This window comes from Paralichthys olivaceus, chromosome 10 (assembly GCF_024713975.1).
Source record: "Paralichthys olivaceus isolate ysfri-2021 chromosome 10, ASM2471397v2, whole genome shotgun sequence".
NCBI lineage: Eukaryota > Metazoa > Chordata > Actinopteri > Pleuronectiformes > Paralichthyidae > Paralichthys > Paralichthys olivaceus.
In genome coordinates, this window is record NC_091102.1 from 16,415,688 (window position 1) to 16,432,060 (window position 16,373).

Consider the following 16,373-nt stretch of genomic DNA (forward strand, 5'->3'; position numbering starts at 1 on the left):
TGAAGTGTTTGAGTCAACAAAACACTTTTGGAGTTTCACAGGTAAACAGTGTTGCAGCCAAATCCACTACAATTGAAGTAACTGGTGACTCTTTCTTTAAACGTAAAAAAACAGCTTCCATAGGGTGTCATCCAAGTATCTTTAAGTGCTGACATTCAAATTCAACTCGAAACTGTGTAATTTACACCCTGTTTTTAGCCTAAATGTCCTCTGATAACCTCCTCCTAGTTACTGCTGCAGTAACTGCAGCTATCTCGAGTTGTCATGAGACGAAATCAGCAGTAACAAGGGGTAACTTTTTCTTCAATTTGAAATATTACTATATAAATTATATTACTATACATATATGTATTTTTCACATACTCTTATATAGCTGTATTTTTTATTTAAAAATTAAAGCTCTAAAAACATTTACTGAAGTATTTTGGCCTAATTTACTCTGAAAACAGTTAATTTAGGAGACAAAATCCAGTCTTTAATCCCAAATGTAGTGTGGCAGTATCTCGTTAAATCTACAAATTAAATGAATTGTACCAGTATTCAAAGGTCTGCATCAGTCCAACTATTTTTCTTCTCTCTTTGCTCTTTTTCTCTCACACTATAACATACAATGACTTAAACATTCAGTGAAAAACTCATCTGCCTGTCACGGGTCTGCACTATGATATGAAGTGCATGTGAACAGGCTGCGTGTCATTCCACGTCGGCATTTTTATGCATGTTATCATTTGGTTTCTCTGTCCTTTCTGTTTCTAGTCCTGCTTGAGCATAGAGCTGTAGTGACAAGCCACAGAGGTCTCGTTGTACTTCCTGACCCCTGCCTCCCTTTGTTCTCTTACTATTCTTGGCTGGTGATGGTCTCCTGTCACGAAGGCAGCCTCTTACTATAAAGATATTCAACCCCTGCCGCACTAAAATCACACTTTGATTTGACCCCAGACTAACATTTGGATGTGAAGGAGGAGCAGTCTAAGGTCTATTAAGCAATTGAAAGTACCAAGATTTTCTCATTACATTATTTCCAAAAGTGTATGTGAAAATGATTTATACATCCTCAGGATTTTGCGAAGGGGAATATCAAGTTCGATGGAGGGATGGGTGACTTTGAACTTCAGAGCCAAGACTTCGTTGTTGCATTATTGACTACTACAGCACTTACTGTTCCCAACGTCCGCTTTTGTTAAAGTCTTTCCGCGTTGGCTCTTTAAGATCAATTTTGAGACTGAGGGGAAGATAAAAACAGGCGTCTGTGCCCTTTTCTCTCCACCCCAGGTGGTGGTGTTATGATCTCAAGCCCTCGCTGTGCTGGAGATAATATATTGCTGCAGACAAAACTTCAGAAACACAGTCAAAGGAAAAAGTGAAGTACGCAGCACATGTTAATCCGCGTTAAAGCTTTTGGCATCTTCTATTTTTGGAGCGTTCCAACTTGTGAGAATATAGGTTTCTGTCCTTCCCACAGCATTTTTAGCTGTTATCACCACACATATGTGTATGTGCATTCTATATATACATGTCAGTCAAGTCTAATGCATTCATTTCATTAAATGATGCTCAATTATTGATCATTCTAGGTGTGTTGCTCTAGTGTAATGCAGCCTCCACATGTAAGGATAGTATCTCTATAGGAAAAAAACATATGAGCAAATGAAATGTAAACCAATTAATTGTTATGTATCATTTGATACTGCTTTGTAAGTAATCTTATGTTCCCTGATATTACGGTAGTTTACTTCCTGTGCAAATGACCAATCACGTCAGCGTTACCAGGGTTTGCAGGACTAGCGGGTATTTCTTGTCTGTCCTCCCCCTGACACTAACGCGGGTGCTGCTTGCTCTCACTTTCTTTTCCACTCTAAGCCTGTGTGTTCTTCTCTCTCCCCTTCCCCTCCCTTTTCCCCTCCCTCCCCTCCCTTCCCTACATCCTAAAATGTTACAACTACTATCCTCTCCCACTTTACTTCACATTCTATCCATCGTTTCTTTTCTATTATTTCTACCTTCTGCCCTACCCCACTTGGACACCTCTCCTTCTTCTCCTTTTCTTTCCCTCTTGTCCTCCTCCTCCTCCCTCCTCATGGTGACTCTGTGGCTGCTGGTGTGGGCATGTGGGCCTGCCTGACAGAGGTTTGCATGCGTGGCCTGTCTAACTTTTATTCAGATTCAAAGAAAAGGATCCGTACATCCTATCAGAGTAAGTCAGGCCTTCCTGAAGGCTGGGGGGGCTCTGTGTGTTTGTTTGTGTGTGTGTGTGCAGGAGGGATGGGGGAGGGTGGGGCAGTGTTTTGTTGGAACATACAGTTCTAGGACAACAGGGTTGATAGAAATGGTTGCTATAGAGATTGGGAAGGGATGATGTGGACTAAAAGCCAAGGGACAAACCAAGGAGATGATTGGAATGAAAGTGGTTGTTCCTGGTCGTACAGCAGAATATCATCTCTGTACTTTTCTATATAAAACTATTTTAATCTATTCCAGTCATGTCCAGCAGTATGTCCTTTGCAGAAAGAGAGCCACTCCAATTGAATCCCAGGGCAATTATAAATATTATATGATCCACATGATGTATATTTTAGGTGAAGGTTAGTCAGTGGGGTGAATAAAGCCTTGTTCATCCACTGTATCTTTAATGTGTATTTTGAATCAATGATTACAAATTATGTTTTCATTTTATTCTTCAGCAAAGTTTAAATCAGACTTCTGGTGCCTTCAATCATCAAAGCCAGTGTCAATGATTGAAGGGAAATCTGCATGAGGAAGTTTTGCTGGAAACTTTGACTGAGAAGAAATAATTGAATCAATCAAAACTTTTCGAAGTGTGACAACTCAGTGACACTGTTAATGAAGCCATAATGAACACGGCTTAAACTCCCCACAGGGATTCGAAATTTCAGCATTTGTGATGTTTGTTTTTTTTTTTTTTTTACTGGCCTGTGCTTGGTGCATGATCATAAATGTTTGTTCTGTTTTGTAGTTTGACTGTATTTGCCACTCTATCATGAGATTTGCACTACATTCTGTAGATATGTAACTGGATTGGAAATTCAAAATAATAGATGATTTATACATTTATTGATTTGACTGTAGTGCTGCCACTCTACTCCCATAAGACAAATGATTCCATAGTATCATACTTTAAGACATAATAATAGTAATAATACTGCGAATGTAAGTTACCAGAGAGGATGAACTACGAGTTGCTGATTCTTTCTTGGGGATTCATGTGGCTGACCTCAAACAAGCCGACTCCTTTAAAGTCTGAACGATTGACATGATTGAAATAATCTGACAGACTCTGTGTTCCTACCTCTTCTTCCTCTTGGCTGCCATTGGCTGCCGCAGGCCTTACTGAACTCTCTGACAACCAGCAGTCCATTGACATGGAGAGAAGCAAGTCACCCACTTCAGGTAACCCACTCACACACACATACACACACACACACATTCCAGCCACTACAAAGTCCATCTCCCCTGTATTGAAATGTGAATTGCACTGTGGAGCTTTGCTGGGAAGACACTGTCTTTATATTTGAACTGTACAGCACGTGGACACCTCACCCATCACCAGAGCATCTTCACCTGATGAGAATGGCAGCTGTTGTTCAATGTTGTTGTATGTCCAGTGCAAGAATTGCTGAAAATCCCTTCCAATGGAAAGTTGTTACTGAGAACATGTAGTATTATGTTTGGTTGCAGTATGTTGTGGTCTGCCTGATGATTTTTGTCACAGTTTCCAGCTGGTTTCACTGTATTCCTCTGTTGTGTATTGATTTTATGATTTCTCCACTTTCCTCCTGCTCTCCCTCTCTGTTTATGGCTTTCTAATTTTGGCTTTTATCCCACTCTTGGACTGAGTTATAGGTTCTGCCACTTTTGTGACAAAATCTCTGGTTTGGAGAGAAAGCAGGAGAGCTCAACAACGTGGTCCTGGAAGTTAAAATCCAATTCATTTTCTGAATAGAGATTTTGTTTATTCCACAAGCTATACCACCTCATACCACAAGCGACACAATCTGTTATGATCCTGTAGAAGCCACAACTCCGTGTGATATGAACTTAGGTTTTTATTTGCGATATCAAGGTGAAGTACTACATAACCCATAATCCTCAAGGGTGGTAGCTATGTCTCTGATTGTTGGTTACCATGAAAATGTTTATTGCAAATGGGAAAGTCATGTAGGCCACAATGGGATGGATGATGATGATTCAGCGTTACATTACCACAGAGCAACCATTATTTCCCTTTTTGACATGCTGAGGTTTTTTAGTGATGGTGAAGCATCCAAAGTCAGGTCATGTACTGGAGAGTAGTATTAGTGAGGGCCAGCTTGTGCATTAGCAGTGGTTTATAGGATGTGTTGTTGCCTCACTCTTAAAATAAGTATGTACACAGTAAACGCCTTTTTTCAGTTTTTCCAATAATTTGTCGGCTTTGAACCAACGGTTTTATGGTCATGATGGATTTTGTATTGGTCGGCCTTAAAACTCTTTTCACAAGGAAATATGAAGTTACATGTTTACTTTCAACTCATGTCAGATATGAGCTGAGAGCCAGGGTGACAACCTCGAGTTGATAAGAGGTGACAGTAACCTGCATCATTTTACAAGATCAAGGCTTGTCTGAGACGAGATCAGAACAGTTCTCAAAGCTGTTGAAATATGTATTTTTATCATCCATAATATATCATAAAATCCTCCTGTGAGCTGCTCTAAGTTAAATATTTTCTGGCATATTGGTGCGTAGCATTGCTTGACTAGATGCAGCAGGATTATGATAAAACAGACATGCTAACTTGGAGGGGAATGGTTTGATGAACCAAACAATGTAAATGCAATCAATGTTTGCGGTTGATGTTGTATTATCTTGTCACTTGGATCACCCTTCGGAGATGTGATATTAGATTGGAAGAAGAGTGAGAGATAAGCTGTGAGGGCTGGCTTGTGAATAGCTTGGTCTGTGAGTGAATGGATGCAGCAGATTAGAGTTTAAATTGCCAGGTTGTTAGGAGAATGTTGGATTTGTGTGTTTGGAGACAGGGCAAATGAATGAGTCTATGTTCATGATTGCATAGAGGAAAAAAAATCTAACGCATAATTGGAGGAGAAATGAGAACATTTCCCAGCAGGTGCACTTGTACGTGTGGTGGGAGATCACGTTATCTCAGCAAATTCAGAATTTAAAGGTCAAATGGAGAGAGTGTAAGTGCATGTAAATCTGTGCTGAAGACACTGCCAAGCAGTCATGCTGTTTTCTCAAGGCTCCTTCTGTCTGTCTGCTTTATGTCTTTATTTTCCAAGGTATTTAAAACCAACTTGATTTAACTTAGGATGTAAAGCAATGTTTACATCCAGTATAGAACATTTTCAACAGTTGATAAATATAGTTTAGTAGTTCATTTATATCAAAAACCTTATTCTCTATAAAACCGGTGAGGTGCATGTTTCAGTATCAGCCCCAACACAGAGCTGAAACATGTTTGTCATCCTAATAATTGATTAATTAATCTTCGTATAATTAACTTGGTTTATCAAACAACTAACCCAAATTCCTAGGAAAAGAGGGCAATTGGAGATGTACTGAAAATATAGTATCTTCTAAGCAGCAGTATGGTTCTTTTAAACAGGGTTATACAACTGTAATTACCTGGTGATAATTGATGCGTCACACTCTGTCAGAGCTGAGGCATAATAATGATACCACTGTGTGCAAATATTAAAAATGGTTTTGATGTGATTTATACAGAATAAAAACTTTTGGGATCTACTATGGTTCAGGCCACCAGGAGCTTTGAAGGAACAGTGTAGCACCTGAGCTTCACTTCTGTCCTTACCGGTGGTGAGCTGCTCACTTGGCTCCATTCTGCTTTGTCAGACTGTGTCCACATGGACTTCATGTGTCCAAGTCTTTTAAAGACTCCTTTCCAGAGTCACAGGGATACCCAAATGCTTTCCTCCTGAAGTTCCTGCAGGGGACGTTTGTGGGTTCTCCGTTAGGGACAAGGGGAGTTCTGAATAGAAGCGCATGTGATGATCAGGGAGCCTATCAGACACCACCAGGAGGAGGTGAGGACACTCAGTGAAAGACCCTTAACACAGCCTCTGGCACGGCTGGAAGACAAGGTACATGCCTACCCAGGTCTACTGCAGAGGATTTGTGGGTAATCTCTTTACAAAGCCATTGTGCAAAAATCACTGTGTATCTCTTGTGGCCTGAGAACTTCTTGGGTTAGTCCTGAAGGTTATCTACTAACTAGATAGGAAGAAGGACATATACATCTTATATTGCACTAAGCTTTTCTTTATATATACAGAACCAGGTTATGTAGTCAGATGTTAACAGACTTTAATATTGTCAGTCAATAGATGTTGACTGACTGTGCTATAGTAGTTAAGTCTTACTTTTTTAATGTGTCTGGTGAAGCCGCCGCAAAGATTGTACAGACTGAAAAAATAAAAACTTTATCATTTTCCTCATTGGCAGATACATAAGTAAACAATTTATTGCCCAGCAGCACAGAAAGAACAATGCCTTCATCCACAGGAGGCTAAAAAGTGTGACTCAACAATGACTCAGCGATATCTGTGGTTTTAATAACATTCAGCTGCTCTGTGATGGAGGACTGTGCTACAGGAAGAGCAGCAGTGTTGTTGCATTTGAGATATTAAGGACAAAAAGCTTCTTCTTTTATTTTACCCTCTCTTTCCTTCCACTTTTTTGAGGTTTTTGAAGTTTTATTCACAGTGATGGGCTGTACAAATAAATTTGTCCTGACTTGATAAGATGTCTCTCCTCATCAGCGAACCCCTCCAGTCATTACTTACGATTTCAATCAATCAATCACATTTTATTTGTATTGCCCATATTCACAAATCACAATTTGTGTCATAGGACTTAACAAGGTGTGACATCCTCTGTCCTTAATCCTCAACAAGAGTGAGGAAAAAATACTGAAAAAAAATCCTGTTAACAGTAGAAACCTCATTGAGAGCCACATGTGAGGGATCCTCTCCCAGGACGGACAGGAGTGCAACAGATGCTGCATGTAGCTGAACACATTAATAAAATTAAGATATTTACAACATCGATTAGAAGAAGAAAAAAAAATGGTATAATGTAAAGGTGTGTCAATGTTTAAAGTATTTATTCATACAAAATTGTAAATTATTCGATTTGAGCAGTTTATATGATATAAATACTAATTCAGTGTGAATTAGTCTGGTTGATGTCTTGAACCGTATTGTCCAGGACACAGAAACTGGTTGTGTAACCTTTGAGCCTTTTGTCTTAAAAAAAAAAAGCCATCTTATGCGTGTTCAGTCAGCCTTGTTTCAAGCCTCTTATCCTTAAGAGGATAACAGAACCAGGACAAGATGTTGTTTGCTGTCTTGCTGAGTCTTTCAGCATTGTGATGTTGACTAGGTCATGGTCATTCTGTCCCATTACAGGCCTGTCATCTTCTAATTAGAGAGATGGAAGGAAGGCGGAATTGTGGATGCGGAACACAGTGTCTGATTCGCTGTTGCATTTACTCAGAGTGAGGATGAAGGCAGATCTACAATCAGTATAAATGAAAATGTTAATGTTGGTTTAATTTGTTTGTGGATTTTGTGACAGCTTAGAAGATGTCTGTTCAAGGCCATCTACAGACAGAGGACAGCCAGACAGCGTCCTGATTCACCCCGCGTGTCAATAACCGCAGGCGTCTCTCGCCTTCTTAACACGTATTCCCCCTTCTTGCCTATTTTCTATCTTCCATTCGTCATTAGGTCCAGTAATTGGTCCTTCTCCTGCCAGAAAGCTGTTTTTCTCCATTCCTCTCTGGCGCCTTCTTTTCTGCGTCATGAGGTCTGTTGTTTTAGTTGGAGATTATGAATCACATTTCCTTAGCTTTATCCCACGTGTGTCTGTGTCAGGGCTTACTTGACCAAACCCACTTGTGAGATGGACTAACAAGCTGAGATGCTGTGATGGGTCCCTGACCCAGCAGGATATATTTAGCAATGGGCACATGAGGAGAGGAAGGGTGGAGGAAACAGCTGAAATTTTAGTGTGCTGAATTGACGCCTACAACTACGCAATTAAATTTGATAAAAGTTAAAATAAGCCTTACAACAATGTTACAACGAAACCCTGTTCTGGTTTTTACATTGTTCTCATAATGCCTTATAACATGTCATGTAAACTTTTTCATGTACATTATTTCACCACTCATAAGCCAGTTTTGGTATAATGTCTATTAAATTATAATAATATTATAAGACCTATAACCAGATGAAATCTAGGTCGACTGAAATTGTACCGACTAACCAATTGGCTAGTTTGCCCGGGAAACAAAAATGAAGATTAAAGTAAGTGCCCTCTACCTGGTAGCCTTATTAGCTTAAACAAATAATAAATAAACATAAAAAGATTGTACATGCTGCATATGAAATTATTTTAACCTAAATAATTAAACCAACCTTACTGAGATATGCTAATTCTGATATGGCCAAAGTCTTTAGACACAAATTAGACAGAATCCTAACTGTCTCTAGATGATGTGTCATATTTGTTGTGACAGCTTCATTTTGTGGCATATCATGTCAGGAAAGACCGACACAGAGACAACAAGCATCTGCATGTTCTCACTTACCAGGGAGACAAGTTCTGCCCCATCTGATTGGTTGCCTGAAAAGAAAAGCCACACGAATAAAGGAGGAGCTTGGTACATATGCTGGGTATGTAGCTCTTTTACGAGAGGCGGCCTTATACGCTCTCACCTCATTGGGAGCAATAAAAAACAGACACTGGAAACACTGGCTCAGACAAACTGTTTAGAGCCTCACCCTTGTGCAGTTTTAAGATGAACGCCACAGGAATATGTTGTTTCTATGTCATACATTTACTTCTTATAGCGTGTAATTTGTTTTGCATTTAACATGTTGTGAGTTATGGTTACTATTGCGTATTATTATTGTTGAGCTAAAAAAGGCTCCGATTCTCAAATCGCCTGCTTGTGTGATACCCTCCTGGTGGCTTTGAGGTGTATTTCTGATGAAGAGTGACTGCTGCTGTTGTCCTGTGGCTGCAGGAGAGCTGCTGACAGCTGCTGCTACACAACCTCTGGGACCTGCTCGAGTACAGCAGACAACATATCCACATCCTTCTTTAAAAAGCTCTGTCTATATACAACTTCATTTTGTTTGGCTGGCCAACAGTTCACTTCTCAACTAAAGACAATGACAGGATTCTAAAGAGACACATTGTTTTTGGATTGAAGACTGCTTGTTTCAGCACTACTGTTTGAGGGACTGATATAGGACTCATTAAGTTTAAAGGAGGAAAGTTTCCTCCTTTCATTTTCTTTTCTTTTCTACAAGGAAGATTTTTTACCAATCCAAGGTTCAATTTCATTTTCACATGATATTTTGAGAAGTCAATTCCTTTTAATGTAATGGTTTCTTAATTTAACGCCTTTCAAGAGTACCTCGGGTAAGAATACTTGTGGATTATCTGAAGTATATAAGGATGGGTATGCTCTGTCCAGCAATATATAGAATAACTATATTGTTAATATACTGCCAAGCATGAATGAATCCTTCTGAGTTGTAACAGTTATATGGTCTCAGTTGTTTTTCTATAACAACCTGAAACAGTGGGTACAAGTGGAGGAATGGCTCCTTTGTTTGTCCAGCTCACAAGGGACAGAACAGAAGAGAAAAACAAACTAACCTTTCACAACCTCACAGCTCAGGAGACTTCTATCTTCAAACCGAGACGTAAAAACGAACATAATTTCACTTTAAGTTCAGAGGAGTTACACAGTGAATATTGGAAAATGACACTATAAATTGCTGGCTGTATTATGTAGTGTTCCCTCAAGATGTGGATGGATCCATTTTAACTGTCTTTATGAAGTGTCAGGTATTTGACAGTGACTATAAAACTTAGATGTGGTGGCAGTGTTTGTTTGGAAGTTAAAATGATTTACAAAATTGCCTCAAAGCAATAAAAGTGATGTTAATAATAAGTCTGGAGGACTGACAGGCTGAATACAGCTGTTGGAGACAACAAATATTGTGAAAATACCAGTCGTGGAGATTATAAATGTGATACTAGTGGTGATGAGATGCTGTAAAAGTAGTAGTAGTAGTGGTTAGCAGTGTTCTTTGTGTTAGTATTAGTTGTGCTTGTGAACCTGTTTGAGTATCGCATTGCTGGTTGAATAGTGCTGTCCTTTCTCTGCTGCTTATTAACCTTTTTATTTTCATAACCTCTCAACTGTTTTCTTCTTGTTAACTCCAATACTCTCATCTTCCCCAGTTCAACTGCTCTGTTTGTCTCTTTACCCCATTTCCCTGAAAAGTCTCTGTCTGTTCTGTTGGATCTCCTATTCCAGTTCAATACCCAACCTCCCTTCACAATGACCCACGCGTCCTGCCCGAGCCTGTGGCCAGTCTGAGAGCCAGCCACTGCAGTCCAGTCTTTTACTTGCTGGACAATGGTAAGAGGAGGGATGTCTCAGGGATGTCAGCCTCTTCATGGACATCTGCTTGTGGCTTTTATTTTATGGCAAAACGAGGGAGGGAGCTGGGATAATTGGGTTGTTTTTGGGCAGGTAGTTGGTTCAGTGTCGCACCTTGCATGCCAACTCCGCTTCCACACTGTGAGCAACTCTATCAGAGAGACACCAGAAGTCCTTTAATTCCCGACACAAGCACAGAGGAAGGGGCGTTTTAGGTATTTCAAATAAAACTGGTGGCTTTGAAAGAGCTGGGCTACGGCAGAATCTTTCATGGTCATTGATGATCAAGAGCAAAGCTGATTTTTTCGCTTGGTATCTGAAAAACACACATATGTATGTAGCTGAGGTTACAGCCATTTAAAACCCATCATTGAATGAAATAGTGAATGCAATTAACACAAGCAACATGAAATGACATTTTAAAAAATGTCCTAAACAATGGGGTTCACATGTGTTAAAGGAAAAGGTTTTCGTCATTGTTTTTGCACTGGCGACTCCTACTGGTTGGTTAGCAGTGACTGTGGAGTTGAGCTCTCCAAACTGAAACACAGATGAGCAACAATATCACATTTTCAAATAAAACATCACATTTTTCATAAGCAGAATGTCGTCAGAGCCTTTCACCACCTAATGCAGTCTCACACCACGATAGGTCAACACAGATCAACCATCAAACAGGTTGCTTGCAGTGTAAACAAGCTGACAGGGACTGTGTTTCTCGTGACTGACTGTCTGCTGCTGCTTCGTCAATGTCTTCCATGCTTTTGTGCGGACGGTTGATGGTGTTGTGTTGTCTCTCTGCCCCAGTTGCAGTGGGGAGGGGGGGCAGATGTTGTGATGTTCGTTGTACGTGCCAGATTGGGGAATTGAGTGGATCCGTCACCATTCAGCAATCCTGCAAGGCAGGCGGGCTTAGAAAGAGGAAGGGGTTGTATTCCTACTGGGTACTTCTCCTCGCTGGTCAGAGCCTCTTGTGCTTCATTCTCTGTGATGTTAATCATCGTGCCTCCACTGGAACCACACATCTTTGTCACTGAAGGACAATATGCTACTTTACCAGGCTGTGGCGCTCCAAATGTCTCTAATTGTGTCTTTGTGATTGTGTGTCAATAAACCTGCAATCTCATCGTGTTGTCCTCTGCGCTAACATTCATCACTGTCTCATTTCTAACCAACTGCATGGTGGCCACTAAGTGGCCAGTCGTGGTGCTGATGAAAATGACTTTGGCTTGCTTTGTACGTCAACATCAGTGTTGTGGCCTGATCAAATCCAAGCATTAGACCCTTTATGGATCTCAGCACTCTATATGTTACTATGATTCAGTCCATCAGCCTTTTCTATGGACCTCAGGGGGGACGGGGGTCTATTATCTGTCAGAAAAACCTGCCATGGCCTTGCACAGAGGAGAAAAGGAGAAAACCAGGACAGCACATTCAACAGAAATGTTTAAACACCATTTAAACACCAATCCTGCCTCAGTCAGACAGAGTCATAAATCACCTTTAAAGGTGCCACCCACTGCCCAGCCAGGAAATAACGTTGTAATTTTGCGATCGTTTCACTTTGGGAATGCTACTTGAACAAATAATGAAGTAACAGTGTTGAGTTCATAAATGGGGGTATTCCAACACAAACTGTTGGCAAACATGAGTTACGTATGTTATACTAAAAGTAAAAATGTCCATGCACATAGACTTATTGTACTTATAAGCAATAAGTACTTATTGCAATTGTACTTATTGCACGTGTCTGTACTGCTAGAAAACAAGAATTTCCCCTCAGGGATGAATAAAGTATGTCTATCTATCTATCTATCTATTATCATAATTATGTCATAATATTATTATCAACACAGATTGGGGAAATCATTCAAAACTATTGTTTCTCAACTGACCAGATTTAAATGAGCATGTCGTTATTAAAACCCATGGTCATGAATCTTGGTACATGCAGTGTTGGCTACGTGTTCTTCATATTTACAATGAACATTTTATGAATTGTTAATTCAGCCACTGAGCTTTTAAACAGAGGAACCATCTGTTTGAGACTTGTTTATTATGAGAACATTTACTCTGTCACTGTAGCCCGAACACTGCACACTTTATATCGCTGCAGCAGCATCTGCTCCCCATGGTTCATTATGAAGAAAACACACACAAGCTCACACACATATTCACATGCATATCTCATCTATTATCTCATTAGCAACACTAAACTGAAATGCTTTAGTTATTCCTGAAAAAAAATGGAAACAGAAGTTCATCGATTGAGGAATTCAATTAGGGCACCATGCCACCCTAATTTCCTCCTCTGTCATAAAGGAAATATATTTTTCCTCAAAATGACCTTTGATACTAAGATAACTACGTGGTCCTTCACAGCAAATAAGATGCATAAATGGAATGAACTGTATTATATTAAAGCAGATTAAAAATAGTTTCACCATTTCCGCCAGTCGGCCCACATCCTCTGTTGCAGAAGGATTAAAACCTGAGTCAATTTATTCCTTTGATACATTTTCCAAATCAAAACTAAACAATGGTCAAAACCCTAGACAATGCAAATTCACAGTCATGCTGTTTTTCCATGTGGTCTTTTAATGAATCAGACGTCATGTGAACGCCATCTTGTATCTTCCACAAAGAAACAATAAAGTATTGCCTTCTTTATGAAAGGGGAAACTGACTCATGACATCTCAACTCTGACCTTTGCAGTTCTCCACTTACTGCAAAATACTTGCAAAATGTTTAAACAAGTTATTTTGTCCCCTCCAGTGTCTGGTTTTTGACACCCTGTGGTGTCACTCTGTTTGTCTGTGCTTCCATGTCAGACATCCCAGGCCTTAGAAATACAAAACAGCCCTATTTCAGTATGTAAATCAAGTTAATGTTAATCCGATTCCAGAAATGTGTGCACTGACTGGAGTTTGACATCCAGGGTAAATTCATGTATCTTGTTCAGCTCAACAAGACATTGACCATTAGTTGTAAGAGGATAAATCCTGCTCCGAGTGCCTGGATGATTCACTGGACCATTTATTTCACTGGGTATTACTAATCTTGTAGATATAGCTGGCTACACTGGCCTGGGACAACAATGGAGCATGCATTTTGAAATATGCCTGCTGTGTGCAACTGCACCGATTTGCATGTTCTGGTTCTTTGTTCATTTGAATTGACTTCTATTTTGTTTGGTTTTAGTTTTTTTCTTCTTTTTGCACTTTTGTTTGGGTCATTCTTTGTCTTAGACTAGTACGAAGCTCCTGAAGTCCCAAAAGATTATATTTTTTATCTTGTGCGCACAAGTTATTATCTTCTGGGAACAAATTACTATCTTGTCCGCACAAGATATTTATTTTAAGAAGATATATGTGTTTCAATCACTCAGATTGAGCTCACAGCCAATAGCATGGAGAAAACTCAGTGAATCAAGTTTTATTTTCACCTTTTAATGTCACACAATGAAATTCTTGTTGCTCTTGCACAGAGACACAGGGTTGTCTGGAACCATTTGCTGCTCATACTGAAGAACAAAACATTCAGCCAACAGAAGGAAATATGTTTCAAGCATGGTACTTGAGAAATAAGCCATCTCTTAAAACTTAGTGTTGTCTTCAAAGCATCAGCCAATCATGTCTTTACTAATCAGATATCAGCTCTTTGTGCACAACTTATTTATCTTGTATGCACAAGATAAATAAGTTGTTCCCACTAGATAATAACTTGTGCACACAAGATAAAAAAACATCATCTTCAGGGGTTCCGTAGATTCATTTTTTATTTTATTTTATTTAAAAGGATTAACTGGTGTTTTGTTTCCTATTCTTTCGTTTCAGTAAAGGGGCCCGGCAGAAAGTTAAGTCTGCCAACAGATCTTAAGACTGATCTTGGTACGGTAGGCGAAAGCCAGAAGTTTTCATTTAATTTCCTTTGAATCATTGACTTTCTGCTTTTGTCACGTATTCTAGGCTTTAATGTAGCATTCGTTTATTTTTTTCTTACTCAAACTTTCTTTTATCAGTTTACTTGTCACTCTCTCCTGTTCAAGCAGCCCATGAGACTGTCGGCCTGACTTGTTCGCCCATTGTGCCCCTTTAATGTATTTTGATTTCGATCTTCTGTGTTCGTTCCTTCTACATTTTGCAAGTGTTTATAAAGGTGATTTGCAGCTCATGCCCATGTTTAAATTTGAGGCTTTCTATCGCTTTATCATGATTGGACCATCCTCTGATTTTACACAACCTTTTCCTCCATTGACAGCCTTGCTCTACAGTGATTTGATCACTCGCTCCCTCCCTCACTTTAACTGGATCATTTCTCTCTGACACAGCCCTCTTTTCATTATGACTGGATCATCTGCATTACAGATACTGAGTGCCCCCCCTCACCCATACATCTGCTACATGAGTGCCACATATATATATATATATATACATCACAACCTCAGGTTTCTCTTTTCTCTGCTTCTGCAGTGTCATACATGCTGTCCCCTCAAACACCTTCTGCTTCTTCAACACAAAATGTGCCAGTGCTTACTTATTCCTGTGACTCATTCAATAACGTGTTGGTATGTGACAGTTTAAAAACAATGGTTTTATTTTATTGACATCATTTATGAGCCAGATCCCCAAAAAATTGGAAAATAGCAACCTTGTTTGCCTCATCACACATTTTAAGCTTTGTGTGAGGTTTAAACAACAAAGTGTCAGTATTGTGTGTTGTATGTAAAATGGAAAGAAATACATATTAATACAACATTATACTTATTAATTCATTTGAATCATTCATCTATTTTGATCTAATCTTAATCTGGTTAGTCACTTCAATAGGAATCTGGGTTTTTTTTGGTCGGATTAGTCTATTGTGGGGAATATATCTTGTGTGTGTGTGCTAGCGTGCGTGCGTGAGTGGGTGTATGTGCACTCTTGATGTGTGTGGCCGTCCGTGCGTTGGGTGATGTGTATAAGGATATAGTGCCATTCTTTCTGCTATGTAGTTTCCTGCAGAACATTTCTGGGCAAATGACTGATTGGCCGCATCTCTGTTTGAAATTCAGAGTGAGAAAACATTATTACAGAGGCACAGCGGTGTCGTCACGCAGCTCTCGTATCAGTCGGCCCGATACTAACCTCAGTTTTCAATTCCCTGCTTTGCCTCGGCCCGTCCTGCTGTGAAACTGTGAGTGTTGCACGCGGACTGGGTGGAACCCCGGAGCTTTTCATCTTCACTTTGAAACTGAATCATTTGTGCATCAACCATGCAAGAGAAGTTCAGTGAGGAAGGTAATAATAAATAAATTAAAAAGTGGGAAGCCTCTATCACACCTTCCTATCAAGGACAGTTTGTTTTAACTTTGGGGTTTTCTACAACATAGATGTCATTCAAGAAAAGAGCCCTGTTTTTTCTTCTTTTTACTCGTCACTGAGAGGAAGTGATAATAAAACTGCTCAGGCATTTGGTATCATGAAGCTGTAATTATCTGTCCAGGCAGCTTTTTCATCACATGCCAACTGAACTGCAGGAAACAAAGAACCGCAAAGTGTAACCAGCCCACATAAAGTTGCTTTGCTTTGTCTTATTAATAAGGTTTGACTCAAAAAAAAGTAAGGACAAGCTTCCACTGTCAGTCCCTGAGGGCCAGCCATGTAAAGCAATGATCCCAGAATGTTTTTCCTCTCAGCATCGTCTGTAGCTGATCATGTAGCCCAACCAACTTAACTACGGGACCAACTAAAGGAATGAATACAAATATATATATATATATTGTAGTTTTTATATTCTGTTTTATTTGTTTGATCTTCACTTTAAGCTTTTTGTCAAAGCCACTAAATACTGTAAATCTCCCGGCCTTCAAAAGAAATAAACAG

General features: G+C 39.6%; 1 protein-coding gene across 15 annotated transcripts in view; it reads left to right on the top strand.

Moving 5' to 3' along the window:
• The window catches only part of stxbp5l (syntaxin binding protein 5L), a 121,918-nt gene that overhangs the window by 90,420 nt on the left and 15,125 nt on the right, over positions 1-16,373 (top strand). For 3 of the 15 annotated variants that reach the window (XM_020089623.2, XM_069532792.1, XM_069532795.1), the window contains exons 19-22: positions 2,126-2,194; positions 3,343-3,408; positions 10,380-10,484; positions 14,343-14,396. In XM_020089623.2, the coding sequence (XP_019945182.1) occupies positions 2,126-2,194; positions 3,343-3,408; positions 10,380-10,484; positions 14,343-14,396 (294 nt within the window). The remainder of the gene's footprint in view (positions 1-2,125; positions 2,195-3,342; positions 3,409-10,379; positions 10,485-14,342; positions 14,397-16,373) is intronic. The other 12 variants (XM_069532794.1, XM_020089627.2, XM_020089631.2 and 9 more) reach the window with 6 other exon arrangements.